The sequence below is a fragment of the Dromiciops gliroides genome, chromosome 2 (assembly GCF_019393635.1).
Source record: "Dromiciops gliroides isolate mDroGli1 chromosome 2, mDroGli1.pri, whole genome shotgun sequence".
NCBI classification, from domain to species: domain Eukaryota; kingdom Metazoa; phylum Chordata; class Mammalia; order Microbiotheria; family Microbiotheriidae; genus Dromiciops; species Dromiciops gliroides.
The window spans coordinates 519722578-519743181 of record NC_057862.1 but is presented as its reverse complement, the minus strand read 5'-3'; the positions used below and the strand labels follow the sequence as shown (position 1 = coordinate 519743181).

At 41.1% G+C, this 20604-nt stretch overlaps 1 protein-coding gene across 5 annotated transcripts in view; it reads right to left on the bottom strand.

Moving 5' to 3' along the window:
• Positions 1 to 20604, bottom strand: part of AAK1 (AP2 associated kinase 1) — a 279025-nt gene that overhangs the window by 38236 nt on the left and 220185 nt on the right. For 3 of the 5 annotated variants that reach the window (XM_043983286.1, XM_043983287.1, XM_043983289.1), the window contains exons 14-15: positions 12564 to 12721; positions 9678 to 9794 (exon numbers count right to left, since the gene is read on the bottom strand). In XM_043983286.1, the coding sequence (XP_043839221.1) occupies positions 9678 to 9794; positions 12564 to 12721 (275 nt within the window). Of the gene's footprint in view, positions 1 to 2240; positions 2337 to 9677; positions 9795 to 12563; positions 12722 to 20604 lie in introns of all 5 variants that reach the window. The other 2 variants (XM_043983290.1, XM_043983288.1) reach the window with 1 other exon arrangement.

Here is a 20604-nt window from a genome sequence, read left to right as displayed (position 1 = left end):
GGAAAATGTCCTATTAAAGTGGGAGAGATATGGGGGAAAACACACTAAGACAAACCTCATTTAGTCAATACCAATGAAGGTCCTTTTTGTTTTTGTTTTTTATTTTTTAGTGAGGCAATTGGGGTTAAGTGACTTGCCCAGGGTCACACAGCTAGTAAGTGTTAAGTGTCTAAGGGCGGATTTGAACTCAGGTACTCCTGACTCCAGGGCCAGTGTTCTATCCACTGCGCCACCTAGCTGCTCCTGAAGGTCCTTTCTAATCATATTTATACGACATGGGCCTCAGAACATTTGGTCATAGTTCATTTTTTGCTGTGAGATTATGTATTGTTTGTAAGAGGAAAACTTCTTTGGGGGGGGGTCAGGGCCTCTATTTATGCCATTTTATTCAGTAAAAGATTTGGGGTTTGCAATTGTTTTAGGCCCTGTGCCACAAAGTCGACATCCTTTAGGAAAGAGAAAACCTAGCTAAGTTATAATCTACGGGTTTTAGGTTACTGAGGTTGGCATTATGTGTGACCAAAGTGGGGGGGAGGAAAAATTATTTTGGGGGTTAGGAAAGAACAGAACGGTGATTTTGTTGTTGTAGGGAACTCTCAGAGGAAGAAACTCCTTCCACCAATGCAGATCTGAAATTTACAATCTTTAAGAGTTGCCTGGGGCACTGAGGAGTTAAATGGTAGTTAGAGTTAGTGTCAGAGGTGGGCCTTGAACCCAGGTTTCCTGATTGAAAGGCCCAACTATCTACTACATTCTGCTGCCTCCCCACACCATTCATTAAAAAAAACCAACAACAAAAAACTGATTAGTGGAGAAAAGAAAGAGTGACTTCTTTATCTCTATTGGGGGGGGCAAAAGGATAAAATTTTTAGTACTTAATTCTTCTTCCTTTAATACTTCCCCTACCCCTCTACCCCCACAGGGGGGAAAAAAACACCCCAAAACCTCTATCTCCCTAAATCAGAATGCGCAAACCATTTCTAGTCTTTTGTGCCACTTCCTTAAGATCACAGAATCATAGAAAGTCAAAGTAAGAAGGGGTCTTAAAATACACAATGTTAGGAGCCAGGAGGTACTTTGATGATACAGTATAAACTGTCAGTATCCAAGGGGAAATGGGACACTTCTGGGGCACAGATGATGGCTTATGTTGGGATTGAGAGACAACCCTAGAGGACTCCTGGCACATAGCCACAGGCTAGATGGGGAAACCAATTGTATCGGTGCTTCAAAGGACTGGGGTCGGGGTGGTAATGCACTTGGGATCAAACTACTCTGAATGGGATGTGAGTAGGGACCACAGTAAGCATGAGAGAAAGGGAGAGTCGAGTTGAGGCTTGGGGGCTTGGTGTTGTTATGGTACCTGGTGCTGGAACTTGGGTCTTGTCCCCTTATGTCAGTCTTGTGAAGTATTAATGGGTATATGTGTTGGTCCAGGTCACAGCTCATGCTGCATAAGATTTTTTTTTCCCTCTATTTTTTGTGTGTGTGTGTGTGGGGGGGGGGGGGTAATGAGGTTTAAGTGACTTGCCCAGGTTCACACAGCTAGTAAGTGTCAAGTGTCTGAGGCCGAATTTGAACTCAGGTCCTCCTGAATCCAGAGCAGGTGCTCTATCCGCTGCGCCACCTAGCTGCCCCTCATTAGAACTGTTTCTAAAAGGAATAGGCCTGCCTCAGGAAGTAGTGGGTTCTCCCTCCTAGAAGTTCTTCAAGCTAAAGTTGCATAACCCCGTGTCAGATATGACATATAAGAAATTATTTTACATGTATGGGTTGGACAAGATAGCTACTGGAGTTCCTTTCAATGCTGAAATCCTGTGATTTTGTGAAGGCCAAAGGGGTTAGGTAACTTGTCCAAGGATCACACAGCTAGTTGAGAGGTTGGGATGAGTCTAGAACCAAAGTCTCTTGATTTCCAGAAGTGAGTGTCCTTTCCTGGTATTGCTTGTAGGGGTCAGGTAATGAAGACAAGTGAGTGAATGTGCATATGTGAGGTGTGTTATTAATTTATTGTGTCCTTATTTCTCTGCAGATGCCACAAAGTCACTTCTGCCACTTCCCTGAAGTAGTGTCCTGGGAACAGTACAGTTCCACATTGGCTTTCATCTTTCCCCCCACCCTCAATTCTTCCAAATCCAAATTCCCTTCTTGAGATCTTGAAAATTAAGCTTTTGGAAAACAACGTGGAAATGGGTCTCTAACCCCACTTCACCCCGACATCCCCTCGCAGTTTCCTTTACCTGGTGCATCAGGTACTGGGAGAGGGATGAAAGGATCAGACACGTTCAGAAGAGGAGGGCTAGCATCCAGACCCAGCACATCTTTCGTTTTTTCAGCTGGAGGGTTGAGTAGTGAGCAAGGATAAAGAGAGAAGAAGAAAGAGAAAAGCAGAAAGCATCAAGAAGCTATATAAGATTTTCCTGCCTAGGGAATTTACCCAGCAGCCAACAAGGCTTCATGTGGTTTAAGCTGGAGCAGTAGTGGCAGAGGGAAGGGAAGGTGGGAGGGAAGGAAAAACAGAGAGGAAGGAAGGATAAAAGGGAAAATCTGTTTAGATTTAAACCAGTCTTACTGCAGCAGCCCTTCAGTGTTTACAATTGGATCTTAGAATACTATTTCTGTATGCAAGACATCTCAGTCACCATAGTGATATTGGCAGAATATTTACACAAATCGTTGAGTCCCACCTCTTCCAGGAGGACTATTAACCCAAGCGGTTCTCCCCCTCTTGGAACTCCCACACACTTACTGTCCGGATCACATGTTCTGGTACTTAACTATATTCCTATTTCCACATTTCACGGATGCCTGATTTCACCAGCCTGGGTACTTCCTTTATTGATGTGATCACACCTCCTCATTTAATAAGGTCTCATTTAATTGTCTATCATATGATATTTCCTATGATTATATGCTTCCTGAGTGAACAGTGCCTCCCCAATAAAACTGTTAACTCCTCGAAGTCATGTCTCATAGGCTGATCACATCAGAGGGGAAAAATACTTGCTGAATGAACTGAGCTAGTGACAGTAACTTCTTTCAAGTCAGTGGGATATCCCTACCATACTATTTAGAATCATATTAAAATGTAACAGTCAATCAACAAGCATTTATTAAGCACCTACTATGTACTAGACACTGTACTAAGTTCTGGAAATACAAAGAAGGCAAAAGACAGACAGTCCCTCTTTTCTGGGGAGACAGCATGCAAACAACTATAAATAAACAAGATGTGTACAGGATAAATTATAGATAATCAGCAGAGGGAAGGTACTAGCATAAGAGAGAATCGAGAAAGGATTCTGACAGAAAGTTGGGTTTTTAGCCGAGACTTAAAGGAAGAGATGAGGGGAGAGAATTCAAGGCAGACAGTCAAGGTATAAAGGACACTGGCACTGAAATCAGATGTCCTGGGTTCAAATCTTGCCTTTGATGCTAATTACCTGTGTGTTTTTCAGCACGTAGCTTTGTCGGCACTCTCTTTATCTGTAACACAATGGGGTTTGACTAGATGGCCTCTGAGGCCCTCAGGTTTACGAGCCTCTGCTCCATATAAATGAACCCTCTAAGTGATGACATAACTTAAACCAGTGGAGTCAAATTCAAATAGAAACAGGGTCAATCATCTCTGCATAAGGATTCTGATGGGTCACATATCGACTTGGTTTTAAAATGTAATATTTTCTGTGTTTTATTATATTTTTATTTTGTTAAATATTTCCCAATTATTTTAATCTGGTTTGGGATCCTGCCCTTAGGAAGCATTGTAAACCACATGTGTTTGACACCTCTGCCTTAATCCATATTCTAGTCTAGGTGGTTTCTTTTTTTTTTTTTTAAGTTTTTTTTTTTAGTGAGGCAATTGGGGTTAAGTGACTTGCCCAGGGTCACACAGCTAGTAAGTGTTAAGCATCTGAGGTCGGATTTGAACTCAGGTATTCCTGACTCCAGGGCCGGTGCTCTATCCACTGCGCCACCTAGCTGCCCCCTAGGTGGTTTCTTAACCACTGTAAACATCCAGTCATAGGGGTTCCATACACTTGGGATCCACACACTGTTGTTTTTTTAAAGCATATTTGGTCATTGTTTTTCTTTAGAAATTATTTCATTGGTAATCTTGTGTATTTTATTTTGCGAATTCAAAACCATTATTCTGAGAAGGAGTCCATGGACTGCCAAAGGGGCCCAAGGGATAAAAAAGGCTAAGACCTCCTTAGTCCAGCTCTTCCATGTCCACAGATGTAAAATGATCCAGAAGTTGTTATTCACCTAAAACCATCCAGGTTATTTGTCACAGTATGAGGAGCAGAACCTAGATTCCTAGGCTGCTTTAACCCTGCATTTTTACTTTCATAGGAACATAGATTTAGAGCTGAAAGGTGTTCTAGTAGTCCAACCTCCTCATTTTATAGACAAGAACTGGTGCCTTAAGAACTTAGGTGACTCAGTATCAACAACATTATATGTTGATCAACTTGATAGACTTGATTCTTCTCAGCAATACAATGATCCAAGATAGTTCCAGGGGACTCATGATGGAAAAGGCTATCCAAATCCAGAAAAAAAACCCCCCAAAACTGTGGAATCTAGATGCAGATTGAACTATATTATTTCTATTGTTTTTGTTTTTATTTTTTGAGATTTTTCCTTTTTGCTCTCATTCTTCTTTCACAGCATGACTACTGCAGAAATATGTTTAATGTGATTGTACATATGTAACCTTTATTAGATTACTTGCTGTCTTGGGGAGTGGGGAAGGGAAGGGAGAAAAATTTGGAACTCAAAATCTTATAAAAACAGATATTGAAAACTATCTCTACATGTAACTGGAAAATAATAAAATACTTTTATGGAAAAAAAGAAAACAAACAAACAAAAAGAACTTAGGTGAGTTACTCAAGGTCATATAGGGAGTAGTATGTGGCAAAGCTAATAGTTGAACCCAAATTCTGATTCTAAACCTAGCCCTTTCCTCTCCTATACCACAGTGCCACCCCAGTCATTAGCATCTCTCTGTGTTTTTACTGGAAAAGGACAAACCTTTTTATTAGTTTTAAAATGAAATCAGGGAATTAACTGAGTTGTAAAAAGGCAGGATTGATTTTAGTCACCATCCCCAGCCTGCTAAAATCCTGAGAATCCACAGCTACATCTCATTTGCAATTTGCACTAGTAAAGGGTGTTTAAAAGAATCCCTTGCCCAAACATCGTACCTGTTCTCTTCCCTCCCCACTTTTTTTGCCTGTTCTCTTCCTTGTGTGACATTGAAAACATTGGTAGTCTTTTTTTTCCCTCTTAAAAAGTTTTAAGTAAATTTGCAGTTTCATATGCAATCCTTTTTTTTTTAATTGTTCTATGCTATGGAAATACTTAGTTTATTCCGTTAATTAGAAATAAAACCTTTGAAGAGTTATGAGAATTAGAGCATGGACTAGTAAGTAGTTCAAGCAGCTACCTGAGAATTCTGTGACCTAGGTCCTCTTCTGAACTCTGTAAACATCTCTTTGATATCCTTGGAAAAGTCTCAAATTTTCCATTTGTAAAATAGCAGTTCTTATCACCAGTATAAACTCTGTCTCACATAGGTGATTTCGTCTTAGTAAAAGTCTATATGTATATGTATAGAGATATATAGATATAACCTATATCAGATTACCTGCTGTCTAGGGGAGGGGGGGAGGGAGGGGAGGGAGGGAGAAAAATCTGAAATTGTAAAGCATGTATAAACAAAAGTTGAGAACTATCTTTACATGTAACGGAAAAAATAAAATATCTCATAAAAAAAAAAAAGTCTGTGCCTATGTGATTTTCACAGCTTCATCTCCTATATTTGAAGGCAAATGATGATGTGACAAAGAAAAAAGGGAGAAAAAAATAGGGAATGCCCCAAAGAAAGATCACAGGTAAACTGGTTGCTTGGTTGATTGGTTGTTGTCCTTCATTCTCAAAGAGGACCAAAAATGACATCACTATCTTAGAGTCAAGTTACAGTGTGTCTGACTGGTTGATCAGACCAATATGAGCTCAGAATGCTCTACTAGAGGTCAGGTACAAATAATTTGCGTGAAAATTTGGGTTGGATTCTTCAAATTTGTGCATTTGTGTTTCTTTTAAGCTTCTTCAATTCTATTCAATTCAATTTTTAGAAAGCAACTGTTATGCATTATTTATAATGATATCCCCTACATCTAGCAACAGAGCCTTTCACATAGTAATTGCTTAATAAATATTTTTGGATTTTTCATCTATCTCTCTGTAATGGTCTGCCTTAGTAGTGGTTTTCATTTTACTGGAAGTCTATAAGAGTAATAATATAGCTAACATTTCTATAGCACTTACTATTGCTAAGTACTTTAAAATATTATCTCAAAAAATATTTGATCCTCATGACAACCCAGGAAGGTAGTAGGCACCATTATTATACTCATTTTACAGATAGCATAGTCTTATTCACTTAGGGGCCAGGTGGTAGAGGAGATTCTAGTTCAGGTATGGATTGGACTAGAATGCTCTCTGAGGTCCCTTCCAACTACAGGATTGATTGGGGGAAAAAAACACCTGTGAAAGATTCTGGGTTCAACCATTTAATGATTCCATAGCAGATTATTTTGAAAGCTTCTTGGATTTTTGGTGTCTTTATAATGGTCAAATACAAGAAAGAAGGGTCTGAAGATGCACTAAATGAAGATATAAAAATTACTGGGTTGACCTTTCTCCTTCTGGTCTTCTGAAGTCAGTCTTTGAAATCTGTATTCTGAGCTGTTTCTTGGGTAAGAAAGAAAGTTCCATAGGACCAATACTCTCTATACCCCTCAAATAACACGTTGGCCTCTGAAGAAGCCAAGAGTTTTTGAGAGAATGGTGGTCAATGTACAGCTCTAGAGATTCTGGAGTTTCTTCGGAATTTCATGCACAGCCCTTGAAGCAAGTGCAGAGAAATAAAAAAAAATCAAAAAAGTAAAACCAAAATAAGATATTAAAAATAATCTATTTTAAAATTGATGTTAAAATTTGTTTTTACATATAATTTCTACTTGGCAGAATTAAATGAATTAGAAGCTTGCAGGAAAAAAATGACAGTGGCCCTTTGTCAATGACTAGAAAAATCTTGTTGTTTAGACTTGGCTACTCATATTTTAGATCTTTTTTTTTTTTTTTAAGTGAGGCAATTGGGGTTAAGTGATTTGCCGAGGGTCACACAGCTAGTAAGTGTTAAGTGTCTGAGGCCAGATTTGAACTCAGGTCCTCCGGACTCCAGGGCCAATGCTCTATCCACTGAACCACCTAGCTGCCCCTATATTTTAGATCTTTGAAATATATTCTGCTACTTGTTTTCCAGGTGGAAAAAAAAAATCAATAACCAGGATCCTATGAAAGTACGTCACCTCAAGGGGAAGAACTGTCTTTTGTCCCTTTATACTGCCTCACAAACCACCCCCAGTACCTAACACAGTACCCTGTACCTAGTGGGCAAGTATCAATTAATATTTGTTGATGATGCCATTTGAGATGCCTCTACTTATTTTCTCCTAAAACAGTCCAGTCCTCTTGGTTTTTATTTTAATTGGTATTCTTAGAATCAGTTTGCTTTTCAATTTAATGCAATCTGATTCCACTCAAGTCAACACTTTGTCTATTCTGTGCAAGGCAGTGTATACTAAGCACTGGAGATACAGAAACAAAATTGTTCTCAAAGAACTTATGTTCTATTGGGGAACTACAATGTATAATACAGAAATGTAAATACAAAGTTATGGAAATAAATTTCAGGAGGGAGAGAATAATAACAACTGGTAGGGGGTAGGGGAATCAAGAAAGGCCTCATGTAGAAGATGGTACCTAACCTGAATCTCAAAGGAAGCCTAAGGATTAAAAAGGGTGGCAGTGAGGAGGGAATACAAAGAAGTAGGGACATAATCCATGCCAAATCACAGAGGCAGGGAATGGAATGTGGTAGCAGACTAGTTTCACTTTTATTTTGAAAATAAAGTGAGTTGGGAACACACTTAAGGCTCGAGTACCTTAGTGTACTAAGAAGAATAGTATTTATTTAAAATTCTAGTTGGGTTACATTATGTTGCTTATGCTTCTATTCTTTAATATGGTGTTAATTCTATACATTATTTTTTAAATTATTTTTTAAAAATGTAATAAACATTTTTATTTATAGTTTTGGGTTCCAATTTTTATCCCCCCTTCCCCTTCCCTGAGGTGGCAAGCAATCAAATAATTCTATACATTTTTTTTTTAAAAGGCCTTTATTTAGTGAAAACATCAGCTCCTTTTCTAATTTACCACCTGGCTCAAATACCCTAATCCTGTTCTGAGTATGCTCTAGAACAGGAGTGGCCCCAACATTTTTTGTGGTAAAAGGCTACTCTGCTCATCAGTTGAAGCACTAGGATTGACTGGCATGAATTTGGGAGAAAGGAAGGGAGGATAGTCCATAAAATGGAAAGAGGCTGGGAGGGGGAGGGGGAAATCATAGCTAGAAGACACCACTACTCACTCACTCTTTCACACACTTCACCTCCATTTCAAGTAGAAAGTCAATAGGGACTAACCAGATGAGGACACTGTCTCTAAGAAGCAAAGTCCAGGAGCAAGCACTGGAATCTAGATCCAATGCATAGATTCTAGATGTGAGGGAGTAGTCTTCTGGTTAGAAGCAAATGTCTAACACTTAGGGTTCTTAAGTTGATTCCAGAAAGATTAAGAGATAGCAACTGATTAACTCAATACGATGAACCTTCCCTAGGTAGGAAAAATTCCTGCTATCAACACAATAGAGCTTTCGTGCTAGTAAAAATAAAAAATACTTGTCTAAGTCTTTGCCCAGGACACAGAAAGTATAAGCATTTGTAAGACAATACTTGTTTATCTTGTCAGATCACCTTGTTCCTTTAAACAGCAACACATTCATCCATATAAGTTTCTATCCTATTTAGGTTTCTATCAGATCCTTAAAGAAAAATAAAAGGCTGGGTCTCCTTGTCTTGCTTAGACTAGAAGTTCAGGGACTAATGAATTACTGATTTCCATTACTCATCCATATGGGAGTTTTGATTTGCTCTGTTTTTGACCCAGGTTGGTTTGTTCCTCCTTCTGAAACCTGATGGTTCCCCACTCCTGGGGGCTCACCATATTAATTTGTTCAGACATTCAAATAGCAAAGCCCACTGCATCTAAGAACTCCATAGACCAAGAGAGCCACTAGCCTGAGCCTCCCTGGTCATTGGAATTGTAGGCATGTGCCACCATACTTGTCTATCTAGTCCTTAGAAACATTCACCTAACAAATCCATGTTTGCAATGCATTCACTCAATGAATCCACTTATCCACTACTCATTCACAAGTTCTCTAGCTATCCCTAATCACCTTTTGTTTAGAAACATGAGTCATCATAAGGGTACAGGACTTGCTGGGAAGCAATGTATATGATATCTTTTTCTTTTTTTTTCTCTCTCTTTTTTTTTTTTGGTGAGGCAATTGGGGTTAAGTGACTTGCCCAGGGTCACACAGCCAGCAAGTGCTAAGTGTCTGAGGCCGGACTTGAACTCAGGTCCTCCTAAATCCAGGGCCAGTGCTCTATCCACTGCGCCACCTAGCTGCCCCGCAATGTATATGATATCAACAACAAGATTACTTTTTTTTTTTAACCATTAATCATCCTTACCAGTTCCAGTAGAAAAAGAAGAGGAGCCAAAAGCATCTGCTTGAGTAGTGGCTGGACCTGGTTGAAAGCCTGGGATCAGACTCTCTGCTGATCCACCAAGTTTTTCAGGAGGTTTGCCTGGAGTAGCAAAACACACAACTCTTAGTGGAAATATGGATCTGAGAATATATTTCCAATATTTTAGATCTGGGGGGCCAGAATCATTTTCCTCTTTGATTCTCTGATATTATAACACCTCACTCATCTAGAAACCCCAAATTTAAGGAATATAATTCAGAAGTCAGAAGGAAGAGGAAAAAAGTCTCTGAGCAGGAAAAATAATGCACAAAATAAAAAGTCTGTGTAGCAAAAGTCAAGTAACTTTAAATTCCATTTTCAATTGCTAAGCCTTGGTTTCCTCGTCTATAAACGAGGATAACAGGATTTGTACTGTTTTATAAGAATGTTATACGGAAAATCACTTTACAAACTTTAAAGAGATACATAAACAGAAGTTACTGTTATTATTAGTACATTGGAAGAAGCATTGGGTTTTCATACAGAGCATATTTTCTCTTTTATATGGAGTTATAAGAAGTCATATTTCCAGCCCATTTCATATTGTTGTTGTTGAGTCATTTTAATCATGACCAATTATTCACAATACCATTTGGGGTTTTCATGGCAAAGATATGGGAATGGTTCACCATTTTCCTCTCCAGCTCATTTTACAGGTGAGAAACTGAGGCAAACAGGGTTAAGTGACTTGCCCACAGTCTCACAGTAAGTGTCTGAGGCTGCATTTGAACTTATGAAGATGAATCTGCTTGATTCCAAGCCTAGTGTTCCATCTACTATACCACCTCGCTGGCTCCACTGTATATCAGAAAAACAAATGAGAATGGGTAGGAGAACACAGAATCTGGACAAAGTCCAACTCATGCCTCACTGAGGCATGGAGATGACATTAGATTTTTGAAGGTTATTCCCATGGAATTCTGAAACATTGTACCAAATGAAAAAGGCTTTAATTATGAACCTAATCTTAGTTTCTTTGGAATCTGAGCACCAGCTTGGTGAAGTAAGAAGTGTCTTGGTCATGAGACAATGAATTCCTTGACCATGGCAATCCATGAGCCAAAGGAAAAAAAGACAAAGGAGACCTCAGTCCTATGGGACTCTCTTTCATACCTGAGGTGATATGGTAGGGCAGTGAGAAAAGGAAGTGGAGAACATACCTATAGATAGAATACCTATCAACATCAACTTAACTGTTGGTACTCTAAGTGCATGATTTTTGTCTATCTACCAATAAGCTGATATACTTTTGGAGAAAATGGACCATATGAATACTGGTCATTCTTTCAATAGATGAAACCACAAGACATGATACAATGATGGTACACATATTCTCTTTACAGGGGCAAATAAAGGAGTTGGTTTTACTGGATGCCCAAAGGCAGTAAGAAACACAATTTCATGGACATGTGATCATCTTGCATCAATATTACTATGCACAAGCAAAAGTGTGTGCAAAAAAGACCATCATGAAGATAACTGCAGCCCATATATGACATATGACTGCTTGTTGCAGCAGACAGAGAAGTGTACTAAGAACTTCCCAAGATCCTCCAAACTAAGACAACATACACCTTAGTACCTAGTGACCTTCGTGAAGAGGTGGGCATAAGGGAAGACAATGAAAAATGAGTTGGGAAACTGAGTTGAGAATTAGGAAATGAAAGAAGCCAAAGACTTGTAGGCTCCTCAGAAGCCTCACAGCTGTATATCATTACTACTTTCTTCAATAAAAGAGATGGGTGTTATTATTATCACCTCCATTTTATAGTTTCCATTTTATAGTTGAGGAAAATGAGGGAGGCAGAAATGAAGTGACTTACCCGACATCATAGAGGTGACTTCGGAGAGGTGGAATCCGAGCCTATTGCTTTGAATCCAGAATAAGTGTTGTTGGTGGTGGTTTTTTACTATACTATGATGCTTCTTGAAGTCCTCTTTCTAACTTCCCTCTCTATCCAATTGCCATGATAGCACAGATCATCAAAATTTCTTGGGGATGGTGTGAATTTAGTGTACTAGGCAAAAATACTTTTTGTCTCCAAACAATGAGTGTTAAATGACTTGCCCAGGGTCACACAGCTAGTAAGTGTTAAATATCTGAGGCCAGATTTGAACTCAGGTCCTCCTGAATCCAGGGCCAGTGTCCTATCCACTGTACCACCTACCTGCCCCAAGTCTCCAAACTTTAAAAGTTTTTATGTGTGAAAATTTCTTGGCAATAGAAATAGAAAGGCCCATACATGTATGTCTATGGTGACAACTGGAGTGACGTCACCTGCTGGAGAGTTACTTTAGGAAAGCTCCGCCATGAGGAGAAGGCCTGTGAGGGCAAGCTTGGAAGGTTAGTTCCTTGGAGTCAGGAAGTGACGTTTGCTTGTGGGTATTGTTGATCAAAACTACCAGCCAATTAGCTTGGAGCTGTGTGTGTGCCTGTGGATGGAATGTTTGTGGTTTCACAGGAGGCTTGTGGGACGAAGAAGGGGTGAGGCTCGCTTTCTCTCTCTCTCTTGCCAGGACCTCAGGGGGGAGTGGAGCAGGAGACACTGGCTCCCCAAGATAGATAGCTGAATCTAGGCCTCTTTCTCTCTCTCTTCACCAAATTCTTATGCACCTTAATAAATGCTTCAAAGTCTAAACTCTTGCTAAAGCTTCTAATTTATTGGCGACCACTCATTAGATATTTTAGACACACTAGCTAGAATTTTAGCCACATTACAAATAGCAACTTTACACTACTTAGGCACAAGAGCTTTAGGAGCAGGCATTCCCTGGCTCCTCTTAACTGTAGGATGTCTGCCACAGGGATAATTGGCATTTGACACTCACCATCACCAAGTTTTGCAAAGTCCTTGTTCAGGAGCTCCTCAGCAGTAAGTTTGGAGAAATTGTCATCATCAAAGGGATTCCAAGTGGAGCCTTCAGAAGGGTTGTAAACGTTTTGCTGAGAGGTCCGGGGAGAACCCGATGGAGTGGTGGATGCAGACCTAAAAGTCCCCACCCCCACAAAACAACAATTGTGAGTAAAAGTTGAACAAGACAATTGTAGGATTTTATTATTTTTTTGGGGGGGGGTGCAGGGCAATGAGGGTTAAGTGACTTTCCCAGGGTCATACAGCTAGTAAGTGTCAAGTGTCTGAGGCCATATTTGAAGTCAGGTCCTCCTGAATCCAGGGTCAGTGCTTTCTCTACTGCGCCACCTAGCTGCCCCTGGATGATAGGATCAACCAACCAACATTTATTAAATGTCTATTATGGCTCAGGTACTGTGCTAGACACTGGTGAGACAAATAGGAAAAAGATAAATGTGAGAAATGGGTAGTTGTCTCCTCTCAATGTGGATATAACAGTCATTCATACTCCCCCTGACCTGTTTGTAGGACAAAGGTCTCAGATCCCCTCCTCCCCCTCAGGTTAGCAAGGTCACATGGTTCAAGGAGTCCTGGTTTCAATAAGGTCTGCTCCAGAGTTGTGTCCATATAAGGAAGTATAAGGTCCACTCCTGAGTTATGCCCATACAAGGAAGAGGGGTGGGAATACTGCCTTCTGATTAGCTAGTTTTCCCACGTAGATTGTAACCCCACCAGTGATGAAAAAGGGGAGGCTCCATTCGAGTTAGGGACTAGGGCATAAAACAGGGCCTTCGAGCCCCCTTTCTGGGCACCCACTAGCTGCACACTAGGTTACCTCCTCATGAGAAGAAAATAAAGAGCCTACGCCACACCCCTGTTGAGTTCCTGAGAATTATTGAGAAGATGGATTTTTCCCTCACAATAAAGTTCCTGTTTTCAAAGAGCTTATATTCTATTGGGAAGTTCAGGTTCACAGATAAGTAAATATAGGCTATACACAAAATGAACAAATGGTAACTGGGGAAAGTAGTGACAAATGTGAAGAATCAAGAAAGGGCTCTTGGAGGAGATAACATTTGAGCCAAGCCCTGAAGGGTGCTGGGAGAACGAGGAGGAGATGGCAAGAAGGAAGAATGTTTTGGGCAGATTTTTCCTTTTGGGGTGGGGGGCTGTGAAGGCAGAGAGGTGAGAGATGGAATATAGGTTCCTTGGCTACTACAGCAGGGTGTGCATGAAGGGGAATAATGCATAATCAACCTGCAAAGATGGGCGGGAGCCAGACTGTAAACTTAAATGTTAAACAGAGGGGTTTTAATCTTATCCTAGAAGATACTACTGGAGCTTCCTGAGCAAGGGAGGGATGTGATGAGACCTCTGCTTTAGGAATACTGATTTGGAAGCTATCTGGGAGGAGCAGGGTGCCTGGATTAGAAAGGCAAAGAGGAGAAAGTACCTTAGAAATCACTTAGTCTAACCCTTTCTTTTGCATTGACTATCTCCTCTTAACTTCAGAATGAAAGTATATTTCCTGAGCTGGATTTAGGTTTGAATCTTGGCTCTGCTAATTATCTGTGTCAATCAGTCAGTTGCTGAGCAGCATGCTAAATGTTTGGTAAATAAATAAAACCAAAAGCAACCCCCCCCCCACCCTCTAGGAGCTCACATTTTAATGGGGAAGACAACATGCAAGTAACTAAGTAGTATGGAGATGGGAGATGGCTTATTTGTTGTGTTAACAGTAAGCAGGTCAGTTTTGCTGTGTGACTTTGGGCAAGTAATTTAAGTCTTTGTGGGCCTCAATGGTTTTATCTGTAAAAATGAAGGAACTGGGTTAGATGATTTCAAGGTGCTTCTTGTGATAAATCCTATGACACCCCCCCCTCTTTTTTTGTGTTTTGTTTTTGGTTTTGTGGGGCAACAGGGGTTAAATGACTTGCCCAGGGTCACACAGCTAGTAAGTGTCAAGTATCTGAGGCTGGATTAGAACTCAAGTCTTCTTGAATTCAGGGCCAGTGCTTTATTCACTGCGCCATCTACTGCCCCATGATCCTCTCTTAAAATCAGTTCCTATCCCATCCTCTTCCACTACCACTATTCAGAATATAAACAATTCCCACCAAATAACTCTTTGGCTTAGCTTCTTGAGGTTTTTCATTTTGTAAAATGTTCCCTTCCATTTAGATCTTGCTAGGAATACTAATACAAAAATCAAACAGTCCCTACTCTCAAGCAGTTTAAAATCGACCTGTATACAAATTTCAAATCTCTGCTGTTCCCTTGCACCACCCCCTGCCCTCCAATCCCAGACCCCTAGCAGGGGCTTGGTAGCCCCCAAGATCTTGGGCTAGTTCACACCATGTTTTGTAAGGATACCCTGTACTGGGGCAGCTAGGTGGTGCAGTGGATAGAGCACTGGCCCTGGAGTCAGGAGGACCTGAGTTCAAATCCAGCCTCAGACACTTGACACTTACTAGCTGTGTGACCCTGGGCAAGTCACTTAACCCCCATTGCCTCACTAAAAAAATAAATAAAATTAATAAAAAGAACTACTGATGATCAAGCAGATGGACCATGTACCAGAAAAAAGAATATTGCTAAGTAAAAGTGGCTGGTTCCTATCTCCCGATTCTATGGTCTGTTCATGTGGCATGATCTGGAGTTGGCTTTTTTGGCCCCTTCACTCAGTTGCCTCCCTGGGGTTTGGGGTTTGCCTCTCCAGTGCATAATTTTCAGTCTACAGTCCTAAAGCTGGGAGATGATGCAGTACAGGGGAGAAGCTATAGGGAGATGGATTCAGCAGTCAGGGTTCTAGCAGTAGCTGCGTGGCAGCTAGGTCACTTTGGAAAGTCTCTTTCTCTCTCTGGGCCTGTTTCCTCAAATGAAAAATGAAGGAGTTTAGACTAAATAATCCATAAAGTCCTATCCCAACTTTAACATTTTCCAAGTCTGACTCTACCCACTGCTGTCCTACAGGAAGCAGTCTCTTGGTCAGTCCCCTCTCTGTTGCCCAAGATCTCCTCAGGACTCCAGAGACATTTGCTTTGTTCTCTCTCGGTGAGCACAGAACTGGGGGCCCTCAGGGCTCCTACAGCAGTAGGTGGTGGCTGTGCTAAAAACAAAGGAATGGTGGATTCCCAGAGCAAGTGGGGTGTTCTCCCCCACCTTCAGCTTTCCTCCATCAACCAAGGTCAATTTTCAGGTTGACAAATGACAAATTTCTTGATCAAGTCAGAATCAGGATTTCTCTTCATATTGAAGCAGGTAGTCAAAAGGCCTTTTGACACACACCTCCTCTGGGCAGCTATTACCAACTGGTCTATTAGAGAGCTCTGGCAGGGTAAGGGAGATTGTCACGCATTGCAGGTGCTTTCTGGGTGCTGAGCCAGGGTTCAGCATAGACTGAAATAGCACTCTTGGATCAGGTTTGTAAGCAGGTGCAAAAGCCCATCTGTGATGAATGGCCCTGAACAAGGAGTGACTCAAGATAGAAGACGACATCTACTCCATGCTATTGGCCTGACCTCCCTATTCTATGTGCTTGAGCTTCAGGGGAAATCCCAGGCCAACTCTGAGGAACCCATACAGATAGGAGATTCCAGCTCACATCCATGGTACATTTGTATTGTGTTCAGCTTTGTCTTTATCTGCCCAGCTGCCCTGACAGGGAGTAGAAGAGGGAAATGCCTGGATTGTGTGGTAAAGGGATTTCTGGTAGTAGAACCACTTTCCACTCAGTCCTTATTCTTTAGAGCAAGGACAGCCAGGCACCTGGTTCTTCAAGTTAGTCTAGAGCAGGGCTTCTTAAACTTTGTCACTCGCAGCCCCTTTGCAACAGAGAGATTTTTACGCAACCCTGGGTACATAGGTATGTTAAATAGGTAAACAAATCAAACATTTACTGCCTAATTTTTCAGGACCCCAACATTCAGTTATATGGCCCCACAGTTTAAGAAGCTTTAGTCTATATCTTCCCAGTGTGAGAAAATAATGGGATTCTATGAGACCCAGAGAGCCTGGCTGACCTTTCTTAAGGTCAGCCCAGTCAGGAGAATTTCAAGGGAAATGTAGCATAACCTTGCTGACTACCTGCAGGAAGTTACCTCACTCAAAACCACACCTACTTGAAAGCTTTTCCCCTCCCTGTATTCTGACGGTAGCACCCCCAAATCCAGTAAACCAATAGATTTGAATGATGCTAGCCAATTAGCTTTGAGCAGTGTGGAAGGGCCACCTCTCCTGACCTCAGCAAGCTTATGTTCGCCCATCCCTCTCTTAGCTTTTAACCCTCAAGGAAGCAGGAAGCAGATTATTCTCTCTCCCCTCTTTCCTAGGTAGACCTTTTGATTTTTCTGAGCAATGGGCTATCTTTACTAATATTTAATATGCTTTAATAAATGCTTAATGCCCCAAACTGGTACAGTAGCCTCTAATTTCTAAGTAGCTATATATTAGAAACCCCAGCTATGTTTCCCTAAAACTTGGGACAGAAAATAGGGCAACCCCATGTAATTTTAAATAGCCACACCAGCTATAGGGAACTCAAGGAAGTGACTCATCAGTTCTGGGGCTTCTAGAAATTTTATTAATCTTAGCTGGGCCCAGAAAGGGTTAAATGCCTACAAGGGCCAGAGTTGTCCTTCTGGTGGGAGAAGGCTCTAAATTCACAGAACCTGCCTGTATCAGGCAGGATGGATCACATAGTTAACAGAGAGGAGGGGAGATATGATGACAGATATAGTTAGGGCAAGCCCCAGGATTCAAAGTAACTCTATCATCCCTTATCTGGTTCCCCTGAGATGGGTGCATTTGTTCTCTTTGCCTACGAATATGAGATCTCATAGCTCCCTAACCCGTCAGCTGCCTGGACTAAGCTGATTTCCTGGTATTTGACCAGTTATGCTATGACTTGAATTCATGGGAAGCTTGTGGCAGATTGCTTTTATGACTTTGTCTGTTTTATCCAATACTCATGCTTGGCCTATTTCAATAGCCTCCAAAGGCTGATCTCCCTGCTTCAAGTATCTCCCCCCTCCAATTCACTCTCCATTTAGCTCCTTTTTTTTTTTTACTCCAATTCACTCTCCATTCAGCTTCTTTTTTTTTTAAAGTAATAAACATTTTAATTTATTTGTAGTTTTAAGTTCCAATTTTTATCCTTCCTTCCCCCCCTCCCCTCACCCCTCTCCCTGAGGCGGTAAGCAATAAGATGGGGGGGGGGGAGGCTAGGTGGAGCAGTGGATAGAGCACTGGCCCTGGATTCAGGAGGACCTGAGTTCAAATTCAGCCTCAGACACTTGACACTTACTAGCTGTGCGACCCTGGGCAAGTCACTTAACCCCAATTGCCTCACTTAAAAAAAAAAATATGGGTAAATATACCTTCTTAAAGTATAGATCTGACCATGTCTCCCCCCGCCTCCACCCCCAATTCAATAAACCTCAGTGGCTTCCTAAGGTCTCCAAGATCAAATAGAAAATCCTCTGAGTTGTTTGTTGTTTTTTTTTTTTGGGGGGGGGGGTAGAACAATGAGGGTTAAGTGACTTGCCCAAGGTTACACATAAATGTCAAGTGTCTGAGGCTGGATTTTGAACTCAGGTCCTCCTGAATCCAGGATCAGTGCTTTATTCACTGCGCCACCTAGTTGCCCCCAGGACCTGAGTTCAAATCCAACCTCAGACACTTAACACTTACTAGCTGTATGACCCTGGGCAAGTCACTTAACCTTCACTGCCCCATGTAACACCCCCCCCCAAACCCCAAACAAACAAACAATCCTATATGAGAAGCCTTTCCTGTTCCCCCTTAATGCTTAGAGCCTTCCAATGACTGATTAATTCATACCACCTACATATACATTTATATACATATATATGTAATAGAACTTATTTCCACATAGTATCCTCCATTAGATCGAGCTCCTTGAGGGCAGGGGCCATCTTTTGCCTTTCAGTGTATCCTCAGTGCTTAACACAGGGCCTGGCACTTAGTAGGTACTTAATAAATGTTTTATGACTGAATGAATGACTGCCTGGGGCCACTCCATGAAGTCATTCTCATTTTATGCCAAACTAGAGGTCCCTAGAAACACTAAGTGTAGAGGAGCCTTCAAATGTCTTGTCCCTTTAGCCACTCCCAATACAGTATTGATTAATGCCATTAAAATATAGATTCTTTAAGGGGCAGGGACCGTTTCATTTTTATGTCTTTGTATTGCTAGTGCCTAGCACATAATAAATGCTTTAATGAATGCTCACTGATTGAATGACCAAGTGAGATGCAAAAGTAGTTATGGGGCTCAAGGGACAGAACTATGGACTTAAAGTCAGTGAGACTTCATTTTGAATTCTGCCTCAGTCTAGTGCTACACACTAGCTGTGTGACCCCTGGTGAAGTCACTTAACCTTCCGCTTCAATTTTGTCTGTAAAATGGGGGTAATAAAAGCACCTACCCCCTAGGGTTGTTGTGAAGATAAAATTAATACACAGAATACTTTGCAAACTTTAAAAAGTGCTATATATATTCTAGCTACTATCATTATTATTACATGTAAAAAACACTTTGCAAACCATAAAGCACTACATAAATGCCAGCTATTATTATTTTAATAAATTAATAAACTTTCTATTAAAGTCCCAGGTCCTGGTACCCTGCTTATACTCCCAGAGGAACCTATAAGTCAGTTGCAATGAATTCCTGGTCACCTCCTCAAAAAGGATTCTTTCAGGCATCTGTCTTCTGTACCTGAAATCTGATACAAGGCATTCTACTAGGAGACTGACCTCATGGCTCTCAACATAATCACTATGTGCTATCAATCCTTTACCTCCTGGACCAGCTGGACTGAGTTATGGGGTTCACCAAATTGGACCTCAAGCCAGATCTGCTTTGAAAAGTGAGAGAAATGGAAAAACGTCTTCCCAAAAGAGTAAGGACCGTTTGGATCCATGGTCCTAAGAAACATGACACATTCTTTCCCTGCCTCAGGAGTCCTTCGTCTGAGAAGTCATGATAGTGACATAGCATTTTCATCTATTCTCAAGACACTAGTTAGTACATGTGAGTGCATGCTCGTGTGTATACCAGACTCACACTCACTCTCTCTCTCTCTCTCTCTCTCTCTCTCTCTCTCTCTCTCTCTCTCTCTCTCTCTCTCTCTCTCTCTCCCCCTTCTCTCTCTCCCCTCCTCTCTCTGGTTTAGGCACCTAGACCTGAAATAACAGTATCATAGTAGCAATGTGTCCTTGTTTTTTTTTTTTTGTTGTTGTTGTTGTTGTTGTTTTGTTTTGGTTTTGGTTTTTTTTTGTGGGGCAATGGGGGTTAAGTGACTTGCCCAGGGTCACACAGCCAGTAAGTGTCAAGTGTCTGAGGCCGGATTTGAACTCAGGAACTCCTGAACCCAGGGCCGGTGCTTTATCCACTGAGCCACCTAGCTGCCCCCAGCAATGCGTCCTTGTTAATGGGAAGATGTGGTAGACTTCCTTAGACACTTCACAGACCTTCAAAAACAAAAGAGCATTTCTAAACAACAGATGCTGTTTTTACCCAAGTAGTCTCTGATAACCCTGAAGCACCTATAGTGGTTCTTGGGTTTCAGTGGGCATTGCCAGTACTTTATCAATGGCCTTTTCTCTCAACTCATCCTTCCCCCCGACTTGTTAATGACTCCAAGATGTTGAATGACTAATATTTTGAGAAATATGTGTGCATTCTCCACTTGTGCAGATTGAACCCCTTCTCACCTCATCCTTTCCAGGTCTTGTTTAGACCTCTCCTGGAAACCATAATAAAGAAGCTACTCAGTACCCTAAAGGACTTCTTCTGTGTCTTTTAGCATCTCATGGGTTGAAGTGATTGTCCATCTGTCTGTTCTCATTCTTTATGTATAACTGGTTCACCTTTCCTAGTCATCTAGCTCTCTGATTATATTTACATTTCTTTGTAAATCATTGCTAGTGAAGTGCTAAAAGCGATTAACATCCCTCTGCCCCGTCCCCCAGCCTCAACCATGTGTCTTCCA